The sequence below is a fragment of the Arvicanthis niloticus genome, chromosome 4, assembly GCF_011762505.2.
Source record: "Arvicanthis niloticus isolate mArvNil1 chromosome 4, mArvNil1.pat.X, whole genome shotgun sequence".
NCBI classification, from domain to species: domain Eukaryota; kingdom Metazoa; phylum Chordata; class Mammalia; order Rodentia; family Muridae; genus Arvicanthis; species Arvicanthis niloticus.
Genome location: NC_047661.1, coordinates 13,955,610 through 13,980,348, shown reverse-complemented (window position 1 = coordinate 13,980,348; position 24,739 = coordinate 13,955,610). Strand labels below are relative to the sequence as shown.

At 40.5% G+C, this 24,739-nt stretch overlaps 1 protein-coding gene across 7 annotated transcripts in view; it reads right to left on the bottom strand.

Moving 5' to 3' along the window:
• Positions 1 to 11,283: 11,283 nt before the first annotated feature.
• Positions 11,284 to 24,739, bottom strand: part of Pld1 (phospholipase D1) — a 204,839-nt gene continuing 191,383 nt past the window's right edge. For all 7 annotated transcript variants that reach the window (XM_034500625.2, XM_034500623.2, XM_076932207.1 and 4 more), the window contains 3 exons: positions 23,916 to 24,069; positions 14,485 to 14,602; positions 11,284 to 13,052 (listed from right to left, as the gene is read on the bottom strand). In XM_034500625.2, coding sequence (XP_034356516.1) covers positions 12,828 to 13,052; positions 14,485 to 14,602; positions 23,916 to 24,069 — 497 coding nt within the window. In that variant the 3' untranslated portion in view covers positions 11,284 to 12,827. The remainder of the gene's footprint in view (positions 13,053 to 14,484; positions 14,603 to 23,915; positions 24,070 to 24,739) is intronic.

The window sequence follows — 24,739 nt, the reverse complement described above, 5'->3', positions numbered from 1 at the left end:
AGGTGTAGCCTGTGAGTCTTGCTTACAATCTTTGTACTAGTTAACATAATTTAAAATAATAGTAATCCCTGTTCTCAGAATAAATAAGGTGGTCTGGCAATGTACCTCATAGCAATGAATTTGTTTGCATCTGTGAGTCTATGGACTCCATTCCCAGGCACATAAAACAGAGAAGAATTTCAGAAGTCTCTCTCTCTCTCTCTCTCTCTCTCTCTCTCTCTCTCTCTCTCTCTCTCTCTCTCTGGTGAAACATTAGTTTGGACTTCTTTTCTACCATCAACAATGGCTGCAAAATAAAAATGTAGACAAAAACATCTGGTCACAATCTCACCTCAGTCACCCATGTCTCCATCCTTCTAGTTTAGAGCCTCTACCTGGAGCTTACTGACATTTGATTGCTGTCTTATTCTACTTTCTGCTATTAGAAACAGTGGGAAGTTCAAAATAATACAGATTAATGTGCCCATAGTATTGGAGCCTGAGAGGTTCTGGAGCATATGTCAACATGTAGCCAGAGTGTACTACCTTAGGACACGGCAGATAGGCTGTGAGATCACTCAAGGTAGGAAAAAAAAAAAAACATTGGATTGAATATGTTGTCTTCATGGCCCTGTTCTTGTTACTGACATGCTTTTTGGTAATGCCATCGATCCATTCATAATGACGGGGCCCCAATGGCTTACTAACCTCTTCAGGAAGGTTCCATCTTTTCATGTTGGTTCAACAGAAATTAAATGTCAACATGAGCTTGGAGGGAACATTCCTATACCTCTACATATAACAGCTGAAAGGGGAGCAAAGGGTAGACTGCAGAGACTGTGGCACAGTTGAATGAATGACAGTGTGACATGCTGAGATGAGGCTGTAGCCCAGAAAGTCCCTAATATGAGTTGTTACCATTGGGATGGTGATTGTATCTTTGCCTGGTATCCTCAGAGAATCTCCTTCCTCACACTCTAGTCTTGGCTGTTCTCTCCATATGCATTCAGTTGCCTCTTATTTTGGGCACTGTTATTGAGGATGGAAATAACTCCACACCTTATTTGCTAAGCTAAGCACAGGGAAGTGGGTACCCTGGTCTAGCTCATTCACTAGAATACCTCCAGGAATTCCATATTTATCTGTGGTGGTTTGAATATGCTTGACCCAGGGAGTGGCACTATTAGGAGTTTTGGCCTTGTTGCACTATGTGTGGCCTTATTGGAGGAAGTGTGTCACTGTGGTGGTGGGCTTTGAGGCCCTTCTCCTTGCTGCCCATTAGATAGTCTTCTCCTGACTGCCTTCAGATCAAGATGTAGTACTCTCAGCTCCTCCAGCACCATGTCTGCCTGAACACGTCCATGCTTCCTGTCATGATGATAATGGACTGAACCTCTGACCCTGTAAATCAGCCTTAGTTAAATGTTGTCCTTTATAAGACTTGCCTTGGTGATGATACCCCTTGACAGCAATGGAAACCCTAACTAAAACATCATCTTTTAGAATAAAATAAAGGTTTATTTTAAAAGGATTAGGATTAGAGTTAGTTACTGTGTCATGGTACAAGCCATGGGAGAAGCCTATGATTATGGAAAATGAATGCTGTGATTCTGAACTTGGCTTTTCCCTGGGGGTCTCAACTCAAAAGTATAGCAGGAAGTCAGAGTTACACACTCCCATCTCTATCTCAAACATCTTGACTCTAGTTCTAAAAACCCCTAAACAGAATGAGGAATAAGTTACAAGCAGACATTGCTGATATCACAGTTTTAATTGTCTAATAAATGCATGTTTGCATCCTAAAACAAACAAAGAAACAAACAAACAAACCTAGCCAAGGCACTATATAGAGAAAGTACTGGTCCAGAGACACAGATGTCCCTGATTTCACAGTTCTCAGGGACAAGCTCAAGGCATATACACTCCAGTTGCACACGTATCTAGCCACAGCTTACAAGTGCTCAGCTGGAGATGCATGCTCCAGCCAAGCACATCTCCTTCCAGAACCCAAACCATGTGAGTCTTGTTCCCAAAAGGATGTGGTGGCTGCATTCCTAAGACAAACACATTGCAAAATTCTGGGCCCTGGGACAGGGAGGCTGAACAATTGGAATGATGGAGAAAATGAAAAATCCACTGAGTCTGTAGGTCAAGGTGGTCAGTCTGGATCTTCTGTAGAAGGATCAGAAAGCCTTTCCCTAGAAACAAAATATTTATTGTTTATGGGGTGTCATGTAGGCATGTAAGGCTCTGTGTGGGGCACTCTTCAAATGAAAATCAATTATCAGAATTAGGAGCTCAGTCTTGATTGACAAACCTTCAAGCAGAGGCCTGGCCACCACTTGGTATTTGCTGTTGGTATCGTGGCGTGTGCACTCCAGCTGAAGGACATCAACATTACATTTAAAACACTGGTAGATTAGTGTTTGGGGCCCATTCCATTTTGTGTGACTAATTTAGGTAGAATAGTCAGGAGGAGAACATTATGTTCAGCTTCCCAGAACCCAGCTGGGCTAGGACAATACACAGAGAGGTTCATTTATCTAGAATAGAGTGAAAATGGCTGTTGCTTAGAGACAGGAGCCAATCCAATCCATGGTTTTGTTGGACTGCAATCCAACCTGACTTTAAAACTTGAAATTTAAAATGACTGTTGAAAAAAATTTTCCTTTATACAGCGCTTGGTTGTTTTTTAAATTAATATTCATAAATGGTAAAAGGGAAAAATAAAATAAATCAAAATTAATCCATGAGGATTTGATGCTTTTAGGTTTTTGTTGTTCTATTGGCATCTGTGCCTGAGATTCATCATTTTAGTGTTTCAATGCTGTCACTCTGAGTGACAAGGCTGGAGAGGATCTGTCATGTCTCTTTAGCCCCCTCTATTATCTCTTCCATGAAATGAGGGGGGAAAGGGAAACTGGTCCTAGGTACTCCTGGCTGGTCTTGACCTCACTGGTCAAGATGGATGACCCTTCTGCATCCACCTGGCAAGTGCTGGAGTTACAGGCACTTGGCCTGGTTATAGTGAATCCTTCCAACCTCAAGTGAGATGCAGGAATACTTCCTGTATAAATTAAATTATCATCAGAAACCACATTATGAATACTTGCCCTTCTCAATCAAATTGGGGCTGAGAAGATGGCTCAGTGGGTACAGTGCTTGCTTTGGAAGCTTGGAGGGCCTGAGCTCAGATGCCTAGAACCCATGTAAAAGCTAGTTGCCAATGCACAAGCAAAGACAAGTGGATCTTTTGGGTTTGCTAACCAGTCATCCTAGTCAAAATGACAAGCTCCAGATTCAGAGAGACCCTGCCTAAATACAAGCAAATAAATGGAAATCAGTGGATGGCAGTAGAAAAAGACCTCTTACATGATGCTCACACATAGGCTAGTGAGTACACCTGAACTCTCTTTCTCTCTCTCTCTCTGTCTCTCATGCACGCACACACACACACTGGCTTTCACAGATTTTTATTCCATGACAGACCTCCTGAGCACATTTCCAGATTCAAGTTTCCAAGGCTGAGGTCTGGGTCAGCTCACTTCAAAATCTAAAACCTTCCAAGAAAAACTGACCTCAGGTAGATCATTTAAAATCCCCTTCCCCTCATTTCAAAGAAGAGAGGATGGGGGGCTGAGGAGACATGGCAGATCCTTTCCACCCATCACTCAGAGTGACAGAAATTCAAGCACTAGCATGCCAATTCTGAGGCAGGGAGGCCAACAGAACAACAATGGGGTTAAAATAGATTGTCAGGGACTTATAAGTGTAAGTTAAAGAGGATTGATTTCAGAACTTTGTTCTACACTTAATCTTGTATCTCAGATTCTTCTGCTGAACCCCTCACCTCCAGTGTTCCCAGAGATGGGACTCAAGAGGGTCATTAGTTAGAAGTCTTGAGGGTGTAGCACTTGGGATGGGCTTGTACCTGAAAGGAAGCAGCAGTTCTCTCTCTCTCTCTCTCTCTCTCTCTCTCTCTCTCTCTCTCTCTCTCTCTCTCTCTCTCCCTCTCTCTCCCTTCCTCTTTCATTTCCACTTTCCTCTATCTCTCCTTACTTACTTGGTAAGTAAGTCCCTTACTTACCAAGAAGAGACCACATAGTGACAATGCAGCCTTTGGCAGGCCCAGAAGTTAGCACTGACTAGAACTTGACTGTGTTGCAACTCTGATCTTGGACTTCTGTCATCTAAGCTAAGTAGCTAAACACCAGCCTGATTTCTGTTTTCCCCAAAACTTCCTTGTTATTTAAAATGTGGGGTTTTTTTTTTTGTAGGAGAAAAGTGCTCACAACCACCTATAACTTCCACTCCTGAGGACCCAATACCCTCTTGAGCCTACACAGGTGTACACACAAGACAAGTGTTAAGAGACACATACATATAAATAAAATAAAATAAAATATCCTTTTTTGAAAAAGAGGAGCTATGGTTAGAGACGAGGAATGACTCTAGGAAGAACTGCAAATTTTCAAGGGAAGAAATAGAGGGTAATAAAATGCACTGGGGAAGGATGGGGGCCAGCAAAAAGGGAGAAGAGAAGGGCAGTGGGTGAGGGGAACAAATGAGAACAAATAATGACACCTATGTATAAAATGTCAGGATAAAATCTATTACTCTGTATACAGACCTAAAAATAATTTAAAAGCAATGTAGCTTTGTGTATGTACACACGAATATGTGTGTACATGACTGTATATATATATATATATATATATATATACACATATATATATACATGTATATATATATATACAGTCATATATATATGTGTGTGTGTGTGTGTGTGTGTGTGTGTGTGTGTGTGTGTATACACATGTACACATCTGGAAATGCAGAAGTTGACACTGAAGTGTCTTCCTTTTTATTCTCTTGTAGGTCCTGGTTTTTCCTCTCAGCTGCATGTTCCCAGAAATAAAATGGGTTATCTTTAACTATGATCTAGTCAGAGAAGAGCCTAGTTCTATGGCCAAGGCATTTGTAAATATATTTTAAATCTGAGTCTTATTTTATTTCAAGTACCAGGCCTCCATCTCATTACATCTTCCCAGCATATTTCTCTGCACCTGACTCTATCCCAGAGTCCTTTCTGCCTCCTGGATGTCCCACCTCTATTTCCTGCCTAAGCCATAGGCCATAGGCCTTTTAATTAACAGGCAATGCATCCACACAATACACAAGATATTCTCTTTACAATTCCCCTTTATAATGCAATAAAGGGCTCCTTTTCTTTAAAATATAAATTGAATATAATTGTAATACAATGTCTAGTCCATAGTATTTGGCAACTTTAGAAAATATTTTATCATCTCTTCTATTTTGGTGTGTTTAGAGTTTTGTACTTAACTCAGTCTCTATCTTAATTTGTGTTACCAATCTAAAAACATCTTCTTAGACCTAGAACATCTTCTTAAATCCTAAGCAACTAAGCTTAGTTGTGAGAATATAACTATCTAGTCTTCAGTCCCATCAGAGTCCTAATAAGGAATAAATATTACCTAAATATGCAGGAAGTACAGAGATGTAGCTTCCAAAAATTAAGAGATGACAGAGACAGCTGATTGTCTGAACAGGCCTCAATATTGTCTTTATGTTGGAGTACCTATCTTCAGTCTTCTAGCCCAGTATATTAGACAAACTTTTTGAAGGACTTGCTTACCCTGTCTTAGCAGAGCTTAATAGTTGACTTTCCTGTTTGTCCTTTTTGGATAACATTTTGTCTGCAGATGAAGTTAGGGTGTTTTCTTTGCCCAGTGGCTAGCTTGCCACAGTTGGAGCAACTCTATATGAATGTTATTGCTGCAAATAGGGGTACTTTCAGAGCAGACCTGTATAATAGTCAAAAGATCTTTTAATAATAAAATAATTTTAAATTTCGTATTCTGTGGATCTCTGAGATTTTTGAAGACCAACTATCTATCTATAGTATACCGACAGTGTCAAACATTGTTTATTCTTAGCTATTTATTGTCTGAATAATAAATGTTGAAAACATTTTATTGTAATTAACTAGAGTAGTATCTAATGTGACTATGAGTTTGACTGTCTGAGTATTAACTTGTATTACTTAATTACTTTAAACAATTTGTAATAGTAACTACTGAAAGAACTGGGACTAAACCTTGTATTATTAAATGAGTTGCATAGGCGTAATACCTATGCACGTGTTAAAACATGCATATATTGTAACAAAATTAATCTTAACTTTTGTATCTACATATAAATATTTATACCAATGAACACATTAAACCTGTATCAATATACAAAATTTTGTATGAATGTAGGAAAATATAACTTAAATTCTACATCAAAATAAAGATCTTGACCAATGTAAGATTATAGCTATAAAATGTTTTTGGGTTTAAGAGTACATTCTATAATCTACCTCTATTTTTCTAATATCTCTATTTTTCTATATCCCTCTGTTTTTCTTTTCAACCCCCTACCCTTTATCTAAGAAAAAAAAGGTAGAGAAGAGGAAAAGAAAAATAGAAATCCCTGAGTATAAGCTTTTTATTTTGTTTCTTCTCTGTCCAAGACCATAATTACTCATAATCATCCCCTAATATGACAACATATCTTTAGCTCATAGAATGACCAAAACCATCCACCCATCTTAAGAGACTGGAATGACAATCTTCTTATAATTGCTTCCTGGTAAGTTGGGGTAAAGAATTCCTTTGGGAAGGTCCAAAAGGAAATTGGAAAAACTGGTTTTGTCAACATCATTTGTTGTCCAGTCTTTATGTAGTAAGAAAGTTCAGGGCTTAGCTGAAGTCTTGACTGTAACAGTCTGAAGGCTAGATGAGTGAGCTAGCTGTTCTGAAAATATTCTGGAAACAAGTCTTTAGAGGAAACAGCTATGATGTAGTTGAGGGATGTAGCAGGGAGCTGGAACAGCAAGTTCTAGCAACTTGTCATCCCCAAGGATGAATCTTGTCAGGGCTGCATTCTTGGTTGTTTTCTCTGTAAACATAAAGCTTTTAGAGGTAATATACATTTATATATTAATATAATGGGTGGAATGTGAAACGTGTATAGATTAGTCAAAGATGATTTGCTGTTCTTTGTTTGAGCAGGTAAAAGACAACTGTCTTCAGAAGTTAGTCTTATCTATAATCAAATTGCAACATAAATCTCCATTCCTGCCATATGTGTGGATTACCATATGTAGTAATATGTATGAGAATTCTGTAGCCAACAAGGTTTATTGGTAATGTAAACTGAAGTTCTGGCTGCACATACACACACACACACACACATACACACACAATGTCTCAGTCAGTTTCAGAGTTGTTTCAATAGAGGGTTTAGTCATACATTTCCAGTGCATTTGATCCCTTTGATTTTCTCCTATCTGTAGCCCAGATATTCAGGGTATCTCCCTCTATCAAATCTGATACTTATTACTCTGGAAGGATCCCAAAACCATTTTTCCTTCTACAGATTTCTTCTTAACAACAAACCTAGAGCATTTCTCACAACATAACATGTCCTGGGTCCAGAAGTTTGAAGTCATTAAAAGTTTAGACTGATTCAATGTAGTAGCCCATTTCTTATTTATCTAGGTCTGCTCTATTTTGACCTCTCTCATAGAGGATTGTAATACCATCACAACCATAGAACTTATTACTGTCTTCATTTTGATAATTTAAAACAATTTAAAACTGTTATTATTAGTAATAGTATTAATATTATTAGTATTATTTAAGACAAAATTTCTCTGTATAGCTCATGCTGACTTGGATGTGCTCTGTAGATTAGGCTGGCCTCGAACTCCTCACAAGAAACTTATGTGTGCCTGCCTTTGTCTCCAAAGTATTGAGATAAAGGCCTGGATTTATTTATTTATTATCTATGTACCCTTGAAAACATTCATATCAATTCTCATTTCTTTTTCCTTCTTTAGAGATTAGTATCTATTGATAGGTGAATAAATATACCTATATTCCCCTTTGTCTTTATATAAATTTAAGACTGATGTATATTTATGTTTTTAAATTATTTTTAAAAAATTCCTAATTATTATAAATCAAAAAACCTATATAGTACACTTAAAGAAAAAATGTCATTTTGAATTTTAGACTGTTGTTTGCAAGTAGCTTTATCTAACCATCAGAAGCTCCCACCTTGACTTTAAGACCAGGCTGGTATAGAACTCACAGAGATCTGCCTGTCTCTGTCTCCTATGTCTGTTATTTCTTAGCTCAGGTGTTGTGTTGTGCCCAGCCATGCCCCTGTCCCTTTGTTGACAGGGAGAGGCATTTGGGCTTTCATCGTGACTCAGGCTTCAGCAGCCCACCTAGGGTTGCATTTCTGAATGCTATGAGGTAGAACACTAATTCCCATAGTACAGGATTGGGCCAACCTGCCTAGCCAGGTTTGGGAGAACCTGAAGTGGTTTATCCCACACCTGTGGTCTCCGGAAAGTCTCCATGGATTCTGTCTGCCACCCCTTGCCTGTGAGTGACTCAGAGCTGCTTCCTCCCCCTAGGCCACAGCTGTGTTCTGCTCTTGGAAGAAGCCCCAACTTCTATGTTTTGTTTTTAAACTTAGTAGTGTTCTCCCCCCCACCCCCCCCAAAGCCACCTTCGGTACTATCTTTGTATAGTTTTCTTGGCTAGGAGTTTCCCAACCATTCATCTTGTGCTGATCTTGGAAGCTTTGGCTTTGGTCTGATTGTTTGTTTGTTTGCTTGTCTGAAAAAGACCAGGCCTCTTGTCCAGCTATCCCGACTTTTCCCACTTTTTACCTAGACCTTATTAAGGTATACTCTTGGGTTCCAATTGCCATAAATTGAGTGCTATTTTGTAGAAGTTAGGTCCATGTTCTTCGTCCCTGCCCCATGCTCCCAGAAATAAGACTCAGACTCAAAATATATTTACAAATACCTTGGCCATATAGCTAGGCTATTCTCTAACTAGATCAGAGCTAAAGATAACTCATTTATTTTCAGCTACATTCTGCCACGTGGCTGGTTTCCTGTGCTCAGGTACTGTACCTCTGTCTTCTTACATATTCCCAGCAAATCTCTCTGAACCTGCATAAGCCATAGGACGTAGACTTTTTAATTGACAGGTGATGCATCCACACAATACACAAGATATTCTCTCTACAGTCACTATCTTGTTTTTTGAAACAGGGTTTCTCACTGAATCCAGAGCTTATGGAATGACTAGACTGGCTGGCCTCGTCTCCTCCCCATTAATGCTAGGATCACAGATGCAGGCCACCCTTCCCACCTTTTTACACAGGTTCCAGGAATCCATAAGCAAGGCCTCATGCTTATATATACAGCAGGTACTTTACCAACTTGAGCCATGGCTCCAGCTTCAAAATTCTCTCTCTCTCTCTCTCTCTCTCTCTCTCTCTCTCTCTCTCTCTCTCTCACACACACACACACACACACACACACATACACACATACACACACATGACAAAATCAATTATGCCAACTCATACTGGCAAATGACTTCCCAGCTTGTTGTGTTAATTTATGGTATATTAATTTGTCCAAGTTCTTATATAAATGAACTGTCCATAATTTGACCACCTACAGACAAATTCGTTCTTGAAATGCACTTTAAAATCAGATATTTTTGTTTCACAATAAAATCACTCAGTCCCTCGAGCTACTCCGGGCTGCACTGTGGTTCAGGATTAAGACCACCTCACTTCAATGATCTGTGATTTGAAGGGAACGGCTGCGTGCCACTTGCTACAACAAGCACCAAGCTTGCCATGTCCACAGCATCCCCCACCGGTCGTCACCATCTTCTACTCTTCACATCTTATAACAATAGGCTTTTTTTTACTTTTTGAAAACAATGATTATTACTGAGATTGGCAGAACATCAGATAAGTACTGACGGTCATTTCAGAAGATTGGGGTCAATCTGAAATGCTCAACAGATCTGAAATAGCCTTTCAAACTTCACAAACTTCACATTTTAAAGTCTTTAATCAGATACAGAGATATAATTTCTAGAAGATAAGTAGTGGTGTCAAAGAATGGCAAGCAGTCAGCATGTGGTACAGCTCAAGTCCGTGTCCTATGCAGCTTGGTAGACTGTTAAACTCTATAAAACAGTTACCACCACAGTATTCATTGCTGAATTTCCCACAAGTCCCCTCCAAGTAAATATCTTAGCACTGAATCTTTGAGAAGATGCAGAGGGAAAACTTGGCAGAGAAACCATCAGTGGACCTCTTGTCCTAAAACTCAGTGTGCCAGCTCATCGGCTCCCTCTTCTATGTAATACATTCACTCCACAAACATTTATTGGCATCTCCTTTGCACTGGGCCCTGTTTCAGAGGCTGAAGACAAACTAAACAACCCATTGAAGACAAAGACATACAGATCACAGGATTTGAAAGAGCAGAAGACACCCTGTCTGAACCCTCCATGTCCTTAGTCTGAGGTAATAATGAAGTGAAGAGACACTAACATTGGCCTCAGCAGTCTATTCCACATCTGACGGGCAGGCCTACATTATTACTACTTCCACAGTAAGTCTGTTTCCTCCACGATACAGTGGGAGGGTTAGAGCGCATGATTTATTAGGGATCTGTGCCAGCCCTTTATGGTCTTAAGAGAACATTGGGTACAAAATCAAGAACCAATTTTTCCACTGCTTTAAGGCTTTTAAATTTAAAAAAAAAAAAAATAAAACACAAATAAGCCTTCAGGTACTCTGTAGGAAAAAATATGACTGGGGAACCCAAGGTTCCTTCTGCCATGCTGTGGGTAGTCGGCTGGGAACACTCTGGGTTCCTCCAGCTGGAAGTTGGGCCCGGCTGCTCATTAACAAAAGGCCTCCCCACGGTTCCTCACAGTTCCTCATGGTGGTTCGGCCCCAACACAGGAGGAAGTCCTTGGGTTTCCAAAACTGGTCTATTGACATGGCGGATGGTGGATGGATCTGGATGCATACCCCATAAAACCCAGGGTGGACCTGAGTTAAATAGGGAGGGGAAGGGGGGAGGGGCTGGGGAGGAATGTTTAATTGGCTCCACCCTCTGGCCTTCAGGTACCTTATTAGTAATTAAGTCTCTCTAGGGCCTGTTCATCATGCCCTCCACCTGTGTACGTGACTGAAGGGTGAAGGTGGAATGGAGATTAGACCTCGTGACAGGAGCCTGGGTTCTGGGGGTATGGCCGAACCCACAACCCAAGAACGAGGACACCCTTCCATGGCCCAACATTACTCCATATACATTGAATATTTTAAATGTAATCAGATCTTTATCTGCATAAAGTGTCTTATTCACTATAACTATAGATTGAAATAATTTCACCATCCTTGGCCATATAAGAAATAAGTTATTTATTCATAAAACATGTTAATTTCCATTGTTGATTACAAATCCCATCTCATTTGTACAATGTTCCTTAGGGGTAACATCCTCCCTTGGATGTGAAAGTCACTCTGTTACTAACCCATATAGGTGGCTTTGTGGTCCTGTGTCTTTTACATTTTTTACACCTTTCAAACCAGTATATTTATTCATGAAAACATGGGTTGGGAGTTGCTTTGAAGAGCACCCCAAAGGAGATCTTACTCCAGCAATTGCTTTTGCTTACAATCACATAGTTACTTCACATGAGCAAGTCCCAGGCTTCCAGGCACCCACAGACACTCCCAGGATACAAGAGAAACTCTGAAATTCGGTGTACAAGGGGCACAGTACCATTTGAGATGGAAAGTGGATATCCACATTTCAGATAGGAACAGTGTAAATTATTATTGCAGCTTCTTTGGAAGCTATGTTGGAATGTTACAATACAGTTAACAGTGTAAGCAAGGTAGAGATCTTGTATAATCAATTGCTTTTTCCCCAAAAGAAGGCAGAGTGTAAAACTGAAGGGTAAATAAGGTTAGCTTCTTGGGTGAGTGGCATTATAAAGCCTTTGATTTGTTTAAAAGAAAAAGTACACCCACTGGACTTACAACAGAGAAAATCAACTTTTTTTTTTTTAAATCAATCCAGTGACTAAGGAGGACAGGGGTTCTTCAAATGGTCAGAAATCTTGTCCTTTATCTGAACTGGATTCCCACTGACATCTTGGAGGTTCCGTCTGTGCATATCTGGTTGCTATGTATTGACGTATGCTGCACATGTTGACAAATGTTATCAGATGACAAGGACACAGCTGGGCAGTGTCTTTGGGAACAGAGGAAAATCCTTCTTCAGTATTGGGATTTAATGCCTTCCTGTTGTTAAGATACAGAATTAATGTCCTCAGAAGTGCCTAGTGTGGGTAGGTAGACAAAGCCTGTTCTGTCCCTACAGTGACCGAAGAAGAACAGAGAACAACGTCTTGGCTTGGTAGGTACGCTCACATCAGGACCAGGTTGGGTACAGTCATCATCTGGATCCTTGGGGACCCTCAAAGCAGCTCTTAAACAACATTTCATTGAAAAACAATCTCGTAAACAGTGCTGTATGAATGACCCAGCTGCATAAACAAACATCCGAGAAGAACAAGAGTATTCAGGCAACTTTTGGCAACTTGATGGATCACAGTCACAGGTAGAGTCTTGTTAGCAAAGGAAGTGGGTTTTGAAATACATCATGGAATTTGTGTCTGTGTTTGGTATTATTCGAGCATATGCTATCAACAAGAATGTAGCTGCTTTTCTCAAGAACAAGTAGGAAGAATGATGAAGATCTGCTTATGTCCAGTGTCCTTACATCAGTGTGACCACTGTCACACCCAGCCACTCTGATGAGCTCAATGGGTTGGTCACAGGAGGGCATCAGGCCCAACTCTGGGTATGAAGTCCTTAGAAGTCAGCATATGGACTATGGTCTTCAGGTTGGAAGACCCTCAGTTGCAAATGGTTTAAGTCCAAACCTCCATAGGCACAATGGATTCTTTGGTTCCAACAGAAGGCAGCAGATTTTCTTCTGATAAGAAGTAGAAGGGGAACTGCACCAAGAACCCACGGATCTTCCTCAGTTCTTCCTCGGCACGAAGGCGATCTTCTTTTGCTAATATGGGCTTGTTTATAAACTCCCGCAACTGGATTAAATTGTGCACTTCGTCATTGGGAAGGCACCGGAAGACCTGTTAAGATACAAATTGGAAACTGAGTGGCTCATTTAAGAGCAAGTCCAGGTTATTTATGGAAGATATTCATTCTAACAGGCAAAACCTTTGTTTTATGAAATATTAATTTTATGTCAAAGCACAAGCCGAATGGGTCACTGATTACAGCTGGGTGAAGGGACACATGCCTGTAATCCTGCACATGGGAGCTGAGGCAGGAGAATTATAAGTGTAAGGCTAGCTTGAGCTATGCAGTAAGTCCTGGTTTCAACCAAACCAATCAACCTTAGTTGAAGGTTTTATTTGCTAACACACTGTTCATCTGTTTCTATTTTTTAAAGGCCACACCCACATTCTTATCCCAGCATTATTATCCACAGAATAAAGTCAAGATATCAGTAAAGAACACTTGCTTAGAAGGAATTTTAAAACACTTAAATTTCGCTGGAGATTCTTGTCAAAGGGGAAAACTACAAATTCTGTTTTCTCTAACTTTTCATTTTGAAAGACACACATGTCAACATGTTTGGTGTTTTTGTATGCATAACCCTTTGCTAACTGACATATGGTTCAGACACCATAGCACTTTACCCTTGCAATAAAAACAAAGACAGGTGCCTACAGAATCAACATCATCCCTGTACCTAAGACACAAAATTCCAGTGTCATGTTCAGATTGATCCCATTATGACCAAGATGTTTTCTGCTTCTCCTCAACAGAATGGGGTGTCTGACGTTTGTAATGTGCTGTTGACACATGGCCTGCTTGACCATAACCTGGAGTCTGCAGGATGAATATAAAGCAATGTGAATAACTGTTGTGTTTTGCCAAGGAGATGACACATCTGTGCAGAAAGGGGGTTCTGGGAGACACAAAGGAGGATATGTTCTTACCCAACTTCCCACAGATGGCCAACAAACCTAGCTTTTTTCACCATCAAACAATACTTAACTCTTTAATAACCACAGGATGAAGGGAAGGCTCAGACTACCAAGCCTCGGCACACAGGTACACCACTGATCACCAGTGATCAGTGAGATGGGTTGGGCACAGGTGTGCTTGTCTTTGGATCCTGTCTACCTTTTCTTCGTCATTAAATGCCTTCTCAGACCTTTTGGTCATATGCTTGTGATGTGTTTAATGAGAGCTCTGCATCTTATGGAGGGCAAGGTGTCACTAGTGCCTCTTCTTAATGATAAGCCTTATAAAACTTTTGATCTTTGTTTTCTCAGTGCTGGGGACTGAACCAAGGGCTTTGTGCATGCTGGGCATGTGCCTGGCCACTGAGCTACATCCCCAGCCCTTTAATCTCTTTTTTCAATGTCTACAAAGAGATGATTTTACAACATGGAGCTATCTTGATTCTTTTATACTAATAATATTCTATCTGTATCAATAAAACCGTGATGAGAATAAAGACAGGCAGGAGGAGGGGTCAGTAAGCCTCACCTTATCATATATGGTAGCATTTCGAGCTGCTGTTGAAACCCAAATCTCCTTGAAGAATTTGTCACTCACAGGATCCTGAATATCCTCACTTGGGTCAGAAAGATAACCCAGGACAAGCCTGAAACACAAGAGCCTTCCAATTGAGTGACTGAGGTCAGAAGTTTCCAGCGGTAACAGCAAGGCAGCTCAATGACAGGGACAGAGATCTTTTGCAAAGGAAGAGAAGGAAGCCATTAAACCTATTAAAATTTCAGTTTTTTTCTAAAAGCATCCTTGTAGTGTGGCCTAAAATGGCCAGACGCTTGACCATGAAGGTTACACCCAAACACTGGCCTGAAAACTAGCTCACTGAAGGTACAGAACTCTATGAAAAGGCAACTGTAATTATGCCCATTTCACAGATAAAGAAATTAAAGTGGGAGAGATTATAAAAATCTGTTCCAGTTCATACAGCTGGTAAGAGATAAAGCTGGGACTCCAACCAGGCCCAAGGGACCCCAGGTGACTTCTAGAGTAACCTTTCTTTTCCCTCTCTGCTTAATCTTCTTTCCCCAAACTCCCTACCTCCTTCTGGTCTTCCTCTATCCTTTCATCTCCCTTCCCATCTCTTGGGTCAAGCCCATGCTCAGCTCTTGGATTTAGAAGTGAGTAAGAAATCACGGCATCCTTTTACATAGTTAACTTTGGTAAGTAAGACTGAAAATGAAGAGACGGTGAGCCCTGGCAGAAGAACAAGTTATCATTGTCACAGCAGAACATGTGTTGGGAGGAAGAGATGGCTGTGGTCAGGGAGCCTTTCCATTCTATCCCTTGGTTACCCACTCCAGATATGATTATTTTTTAAATTATTGTTATTCTTCCTTTTATTGAAAATAGGTTGCTTTCTCATACTGAGAAAAACTATATCCTGACTATAGTTTCCCTCCCTCTACGCTTCCCAGTCCCTTGCCTCCTCCTCTCCCCTCTGGATCCACTCCTTTTCTGACCCGCATTAGAGAAGAACAGGGTTCTAACAGAGAACAACCCAACATGACAAAATAAAATACAATAAAATAAAGCAAACACCATCACATGGGAGGTAGACAAGTCATCTACAATGTTTTATGATTCAGAACAAATCAAACCTTTCATAGGTCCCCTCCTCTATTCCTGCAGGGGAGGCTGGGCATCCTAGCACTGTCTCACTACTGCAGGGGAGGCTGAGCAGCCTGGGACTGTCTCACTACTGCAGGGGAGGCTGGGCATCCTAGCACTGTCTCACTACTGCAGGGGAGGCTGAGCAGCCTGGGACTGTCCACCATTTCCCCCTGACCATATATGCTTGCTCGGTTTTTATTACGGCACCTGCAATAGTTTATGTCCCTTTTATTTTCAACAGGTCCATTTGTTGCTAACAGAAGGCAGATTATTTGAAAGAAAATGAACCAACACACTGACCACTTGGTTTAATAATGTGGACATCATTCAGTTATCCTCTCTGTATTTAAGCCAATGCAGACTTACATCATTTCTAATGGTTGCTGAGATTCTCAGCATGTACAGTTTTTGTGACCAATTATTTTATGATGGCCATTTGTGTGGTGTCCAATTTCTTATGATGATGAGCAATACCACAACTAATGTAATTCAGACATAATATGTAACAGTTGATGGGTTTTTTTTTAAACTATTTCCAGGGGGAATTCCAGAATGCAAATTCCTGGGTTAAAAAATATTTGGAATTATTCCAAGGGAGGCTGTGCTATGCCACACACTCTCTATGTGCCTTCACCCACAACTTGCAGAAGCTCGGTCTATTTCAGGGGAATTAAAGGCAAATTGTTTCTATCTCAGGCTGTACTTGTTCTGCGACACAAAATCTCTTTAAAACAAGTGGAACCGGCACCAGAAGTGCACACCGAGTCTTGAATTCCATAACCTCGAATTCTATTTCTACTTCAAATAATGTTTCCTGTAGTTTACATAAGAATATCTTTAAAAAGAGGACCCAAGCAAGGATGTTTGCATACCCCTGGCAGTCTGCTGAGAATTCAAGCAAAACTTTACTGCACTAAATCTGAAGGACAGAGAGCCTATGACAATAAATTAATTAGAACTAATTACTTAGAATTAATAGTACCGTTTGCTTAGGACATGTATAAGGAGCTGGAGACTAAACATTGGTATTTCCATGAGTTTATTCTTAAAATAAGAGGTGAAGTAATATATTCACCAATTTATTAACTAAGGGCTTGTTTGTAGAAAAACTAGTCAAAAAGTCTATATCAGCACTACTTTGTTCTAGAATATTTCTCCTGTCAGCATTGAACTACATGAAGATGAATAATGTAAATATCTGAAGAAGTTTGGGTGACCTTTGAGGACAAGAGAAAATGACTTTGATCTCATGCCTCTGTATATCTAATATTTAACCATGAAATGTAGGAGGGCAGACACACTGCAAATAAATGTTATTTCTGTTTCTTCTCTCCCACACATCTAGCATCTTACTTCGTTCTGACCTCACCTGTGTGGCCAATGGCTTCTGGTAAGTGATGGTCATATCTGTAAAGTTGGGGATACTTTTCTAGGACTTAATGGACTGTTTGGCTCACAGTTGTGACAGTCAGTGCAGAACCCTGATGGTTGATTCTGTCTCCAGAATTGATTTCACATTGAAATGTGTCTTTCAATTTCTATTTGAAAATAGCCCAGATTGGAAAATGGATTAAAGTTGCATGTTAAAGAGAAAATGACTGTGCTCTAGGCTACAGTATTATCTCTGGAAACACTTCTAATAAAGGGAAGAAAAATTGACATGATTTTTGTGGTGCTTTTAAATATATTAATATATTATCTGTATTTGCCATTGGGGTAAAGTTAAAATAATTGTTCAAGAACAACTGCCTTGATCCAAAACTGTAGGGTCTCCATGACACAGGGCAACAACAGGATATCCCAGAGGAGTCCTAGTGAAGATCCAGTATTGATATTGTAGCAGAAGTTAGAGCCCTAACCAGACGAATGACTCATTGCAATGAACATTCCAAGTAAAGATGTGTGGACAGATCGGTATGCTGTGGACACACTGACATACCATAGCTTCCTTGACAAGGTGACTTTGTTGCTGTTGTTTGTTTGCTTTATTCTGTTGTGGGTCAATATGAAGGGATGAGGAGATGAGCAGGATTGGGGTGCATGATGGGAAATTCATAAAGAATCAATATAAAGTTTTTCTTTAAAAGGACAGCTGCTTTTTAAGATAGTATGAAAACTGCCAGGAAAAATAGCAACATACCTAGGGGTTAACAAGACAATTAAGTTTTACTAAAGATTAATCCTCCTGTTATGAAATCTTAAAACTTCAGTAAAGAACAAAAGCACAGAGAGATGGCTCATCTAGTTAAGGGCTTGCACTGAAGCATGAGGACATGAATTTAATCCCCCAACCCCATAGTGGTATGTGCTGGTAACCCCAGTGCTGGAAAGGAGAAGACGGAGATGCCAGGGCTTGCTGGCCAGCCAGCCAGTCTGGTGTAAATGCTAAGTTCCAGGCTAGTGAGGCGTGGTTTGCTGGAACCAGCCTAGTCTAAATGGTGAACTCCAGGCCAGTGAGACCCTGCTTCAAAAAGACAGACAGACAGACAGACAGACAGACAGGGAGGGAGGGAGGGAGGGAGGGAGGGAGGGAGGGAGGGGAAGAGGAAGAGAGGGGAGGGAGTAGGAGAGGGGAGGGGAGAGGAGGAGAGGGGAGGGGAGGGGAGGAGATAAAGGAAAGCAAGAAAAGCAAAGGGAAAAAGACAGCACCTGAAGAACACCTGAAGTTCTCTTTGGACCTCCACACATATGTGTGCAGACACAAGTCCCTGCACATGCATAAGCACATGAACACACATCAGAGAAAACGAGAGACAGGCAGAGACAGATAAATTAAGGTCCATGTCTTCTCCTTCAGTAAGATGACTCAATAGTATACACATGCCAATTATTTTTATGTTGATCTATAAATCGGCTGCACTGTCAGTTAAAAAGGAAACTAAGGACATGAGAGAATCTGAGTAAGCAGATCTAAAGTTCATGTGAAAGAATGATTTGGAATAGCTAAATTTGTTCTTTTAAAAAAATAAAAACGACATTGAGGAAGAAGCAAGACAAAAAAATAGCATTGAAATCTTTGGCCATGAGACTGAGAATGATATCACACTGGCTGTAAGAAAACAGACTTATGATGTGACCCAGATGGGAGGAAAGCCAAAGTACCTGGCAACTGCCAGTATCATAGAGAAGCTTCCAACAGCAGATAAACTTCTGAACTCGGTGGTGCATACATACCCTATAAGCACTTGGTAGGTGGAGACAGGAGGATCAGAAGTTCAAAGTCATCCTCAACTACAAAATGAGTTCAGGCCAGCCTGTGCTGCATTCTATCTCAACACACACACACACACACACACACACACACACACATACACACACACACACACACACATTTTAGCAAGGCATAGTGGCTCAGACAATTAGTCACAGCGTTCAGGAGACAAAGGTAAAAATATTTCTGTGAGTTCCAGGCCAGCTAGGGAGTACATAGGGAGAAACTGTCTCAAAAGCAAACAAATAAAATAACCAAATAAAGGTTTTAAAACAATCAAATAAATGATACTACCTCCCACACCTCTTGACCAGTTGAGAAGGAAATAACCTAGAGCCTCTGTATTGGTTCCTACATTTAAAACAAGCTACTCTGTGAGACATGGTGGTGCACACTTGGAAATCCACCACTGAAGAGTCTGAGACAGGAAGGTCTTGAGTTCAAGGTCAGCTTGGGCTATGTAGTGAGAACATATCAAAATAAAAATAAAAATGAAATTACACGTGTTAAATGCAAAATGTAAAATTCAAACAAATACTAGAAAAAACAAAAAGAAAAACAAAATCCAAACTAACTGTGAATCTTGGTGAATATACTCTTAGCAAATAGGTAAAAAAGAAAAATAAATAAATTTAGTTAATAATAAACAAATAATTTCCCCCAAATAGTAATTTTCTCCTAAATAGGACTAAGAAAAAAAATTACTTAACCATAGTCGAAAAAAATAAATAAAAATTATTGGTCATCAAGAGAAAGTTAAATATTCCAAAAAAGTTGCCAAAGGACATGAAAAAGCCATGCAAATCACAAAAGAACAAGTACTCTTGACTAATAAACACATTTTTAAAAAAAACTTAAACTTGGGATATTAGCCCAAAAGCTTGCAACACCCAAGATACAACTCACAGACTACATGAAGCTCATGAAGAAGGAAGACCAAAGTGTGGGTGATTCGGTCCTTCTTAGAAGGAGTAACAAAACACTCATGGGAGCAAATATGGAGACAAAGTGTGGGACAGAAACTGAAGAAGGGGCCGTCTGAAGACCATTCCAACTGGGTATCCGTCCCATGTGCAGTCACCAAATGCAGACGCTGATGTGGATGCCAGGAAGTGCATGCTGACAGGAGCCTGATATGGCTTTCTCCTTAAAAGTCTGCCAGAGCCTGACATATTCAGAAGTGGATGCTCACAGCTAACCATTGATCTGATCAAGGGGTTCCCAATGGAGGTGTTAGAGAGAAGACTGAAAGAGCTGAAAGGGTTTGCTGCCCCATGGGGAGAGCAACAATATCAACCAATCAGAGCTCCCAGGGTCTAAACTAGCAGCCTGGGAGCACATAGGGAAAAACCCATGGCTCCAGCTGTATATGTAGGGGAGGATGGCCTTGTCGTGCCTAGGTGGGAGAGGACATCCTTGGTCCAGTGAAGGCTGGATGCCCAATGTGGGGGAAGGGTGGGGAGGTGAAAGTGGGTGGGTAGGTGGGAGGCACATCCCCATAGAAGCAAGAGAAGGGGGGATGGGATGAGGGTTTCTGTGTGTGGGGAAATGAGGTAAGGAGATAACATCTGAAATGTAAATAAAATATCTAATAAAAAATAAAAACTTAAAAATCACAAAATAATAAAATATCAGCAAAAGATTACGTCAAATATGGAGTTATGTTTTTCAGGAATTATGGCATGCACATATGATTAAGTATGGTGCAATCATTAAAATGTTACAGAATAATACTGACATGGAAAAGCTTTTGTAACATTTAGACAATAAACACATTCAGGGGCTGGCCTGCTGACTTGGCATGTAAGCCAAGCCTTGGCTGCCTCCAGGTCTGAAGACCTAAATTGTGTCTGCAAGACCCTCAAGGTGAAAGAGGAGACCTGACTCCCACAAATTATCCTGACTTCCACATTCATGCACACACACATATGTATGCATATATACACATGCAAATAAAGAAATAGAGCTTTAAAAACTAATATTTCCAGGGCCTTCAAGATTCAAATTTTGTTTTTAAAAGATAGATGTGTGTGTATACATACATATATACATACATATACAAGAACAGTAGAATGCTAGATGCCAAATGTTAAAACTGCTATCATACATGACCTCCACTTGTGCACATGGCACTGCCCAAACATATATTAAATTTTTTAAAGTTACTCTCACATTAATCTAGACATTACTTAGTAAACACAAGTACTAAAATGTTGGGGTTGGTCTGGTGCTGCTATGTATTCAAGTGCTAAATTCTGTAACCCAATATCTGATTGCCCCAAGATGAGCAAATTCCCCCATACACTAGCTTTTGTTATACAAACCCTGCTCCCCAAGTTAAATTGGTCAATAAAAGGCTAAAGCCTGTGATTGGGCAGTAGAGAGAGATAAGAGGGGCTTAGTGAAAGGAATAAGAGAACTCTGGGGATAAAAAGAGAAGGCCTTTCCCCAGAAGACATGACTACAGGTCTGGAAGGTGTAGCTTGCCACATGGCTGGATGGGGCTAGATGGATGGTTAACTAGTTGAGAGTCTGCCCAGCTAAGTCCCAAACCTTGAAATATTCTCTGTGTGGTTGTTTGGGGGATCTAACTGGTTAAGAAATAACTGCTATAATATTCATTTCCAATATCAATTAATATATACAGAATAATTATTTTTATGCTAAAACATCACATAGCACTCAATAAATATCAATAAAAATCTGTAATTTTTGTATGAATTTTAAAATAAAGCTTAAAACTCACTGGTACTGGGTGGAAGAATTATAAATTTCACCTTCATATTGATTTTTTATATATGCCAAATTTTTACAAGAGAAAATAAACTGTAAAGAAGAATTGTGTCTCTCTATAATAAGTATACACCTAGAGATGTATAAAGAAGCCCACTACTTTAAAAAGAAAATACTGAAATTTAAAATTTAAAATTTAAAACAACTGAAAGGACATGACATATATTTTCAGTTTACAAAGTGAAATATTTCCTTGTGTCTGCTGCAGTAGGACGCCATTGGGTTGAATAGCAGGGTACTAATTTTAAATTCTCCCCTGCTAAACAAAACAAATTAACAGTACTTTTCTGAAATATCAGTGGTTTGAAAGATTTCTAACTGCACCAAACAACTAGTAAGAAAGATGACAATATAGCGATAAAAGCTGTTGAACGGTACTGACATATTTTGAGGCATGGCTCTACTGAGTTCTTTGAGCTAAGAGCAAAGAATGAATGTGTCTGAATGTGAATGTAGCTAGATCTGGAGAGATCAGTTTGCTAGCATTGAAGAAAGGTGGCTGTCATGCTGGCAAGAAGAGCAGTACCTAGTACATGTCCTCTCTGTGTGAGCCTTTTTCCACGTGGACCATTAATGCATGAAGGATCAAAACAATAGTTTTGCAAGACATCCCTCCTGCAAGCAGCATAAAGCACAACCCTCAACTACATCAGAAGCACTTGGTATGTCTCACCAGAGAGGCCACTATTGGGAGCACAGAGGTCCTTGCCACAGATACCCATTAAAGAAACCAGAAATGTTAGACAGAGTCGTCTTTTCAATAGGAGAGATATATAACCTGTGTTTCCACTTAGAGGCTGGGAATGGAGGTGGTTAATAACCTGGTGATTGACTCTATCTGTAGGGCTAGCCCATACCAAACTCCCACAGGCAAGACCTAAAGTGGCTAATAGTTTAGGTGACCTTTGTGTTATCTTAGAGCCAGAGCTTGAGAGGCCAAGCTCCCACAACCAGGACCAGAGATGGCTAATAGCCCAAATGACCTCTATGCTCTCTGAATGATCTAAGACCACACCAGACCTTCCTATAGGGCCTTAAGATTATACATATACATCATATACATATACATATAGCTACATATGTCTAGAAACAATATTCATGGAAGAAGCAGCATGTACTTTGAAAACAGTTTTGATGTAATTATGCCTCTTTGTGTATAGGGACTGAGTAACACCAGAAAACATGTTTTCCAAATTGTGCAATACTTAAATGTGATTACGATAAACTACTCAGAGTCAGACAACGGAAGTCTGAACCAACCCTAGCTAACTAAATCATGTTGAACCAGATTTCCTTCTTGTCTTACTCTGACAGAACCTGGTGGTCACAGAGACCCCTCACAGGTCACAAGTGAAATCACATCACAGTGAGGACCATTCTAGAATCATAAACTGTGGACCTCCTGCCAAGGCCTACAGCTGGAAGGGGGTTCAAGCTGTTGAGAGACCATGTGGGGATAATGTATCTGGAAGGGTTTTACCTGTTATTTGTTTAGTTCTGAGGGAAGGAGCTAGATAGTAGTGAGTAACAGAGTAACATGACTGAGAAGGTGAGGGAGGAGCACTTGATAACAAACTGAAGGAGTTGGGACAGTTAGAACCTCACCAGGGCCAACAACAGCATTTAATCCCTTAGGGTTACACAGTCCCTGTTTCATAATAGCAGTCAGATTCTATCTATCTTGTGGAAGACTGGAGGAGTCCTTTTAAACCTTGGAAATGTAATGTTCACACTTAAATCTGATACCAGCAACCACCAGAATTCTTTTGGGAATACTTAATTCATCCTTGTAATTCATCTGCCCATTCTCCCATCACAGTGCACGTGGAGGTCAGGAAACCTTGTGGGGCTCACTTCTCTCCTTCCATGTGTGACAATCTGAAGATTCTTTCTTTCCACCTTGTGAGCTGAGGGGGCTGAACTAAGACCTTCAGACTTTCAGGGGAAGTGTCTTCACATGCTAGAGCACCTTGCATATTCTGTTTTAAAAGTGAAGTTACTTTTAAAAACTTATACAAATCCTACTTATATACTTTGACCTGGCCTGACCGTTAATCAATTACATTTAGAAGGGTAATTTGTGCTGTTGTACATAATGATGACAGACTATTAAAATACACATGTGTGTGTGTCTAAAGACATTTTCATACTAGTGTATATATCCTCTACTCTGAGGGACATTGTTCAAGGTGAAAAAGAATCCAGCCTGGTGGAGGTGGCAAGGGTGAGGGTCACCCTGAGCCCCAGCTCCGTGGAACTAATAGTAAAGCCATGGCTCTGCGGGGCTGACCTGAAGCACTCCAGCCGAAGGCCTTGGGCGAAGCGGCCAGCTTGATATTCTTTCCCATCCATCATCGATGGGACCGTCTCTGTGTCCTGCACTATGACAGCCATTTCGCTGTCTCGCTTCCCCAGCATGCTCCGGTCATTGATGTTGGCAGAACCTAAAAGTAGAATCAGTAGACATGCTCAAACTTCTTCTTGTGACAGCCACCATCAATACAGACCCCACTCCATGCTTCCTGGCTCACAAAACCCCAATTCTGTCAACGTCATCAAGGGAAGATGCAGTTCACGGATGTGGTGGCCTCCCTGAGGATGAGCCCAAGTATGAATTTATCATTCTGTGTCAGCCATTGTAATGCTGTCATCTTTGTCAGTGATTAGCTTAAGAGATGGTACCTGGCATAGTTCTGAACCATGGGACATGAAGGAATGCTCCTGGGGACTTCTGAGAAAGAAGAACTTTGTACCATCTTTCCCATCCTTTGGGTATTGACTTCAGAAGATTCATTCTACAGCCAGCCATTTTGCAACCACGAGGGACTAACCCAACAAGCTGAGGCTGATGGACAGAAAGCAGACTAGCAGTTAGAGAGATGGCCCTGCAGTTAAGTGAGCTTCCTGCTATTCCAGAGGGCCCAAATTTGTTCCTAGCAACCATGCTGGTGGCTCACAGCATCCTGTAACTCTAAGTCCGGAGGATCTGATGTCCTCTTCTGGACTCTGTGGGCACCGACACACGTGGAGATAGCGTACACACACACACACACACACACACACACACACACACACACACACAGATATAGATACAACACACATAAACAAAAATAA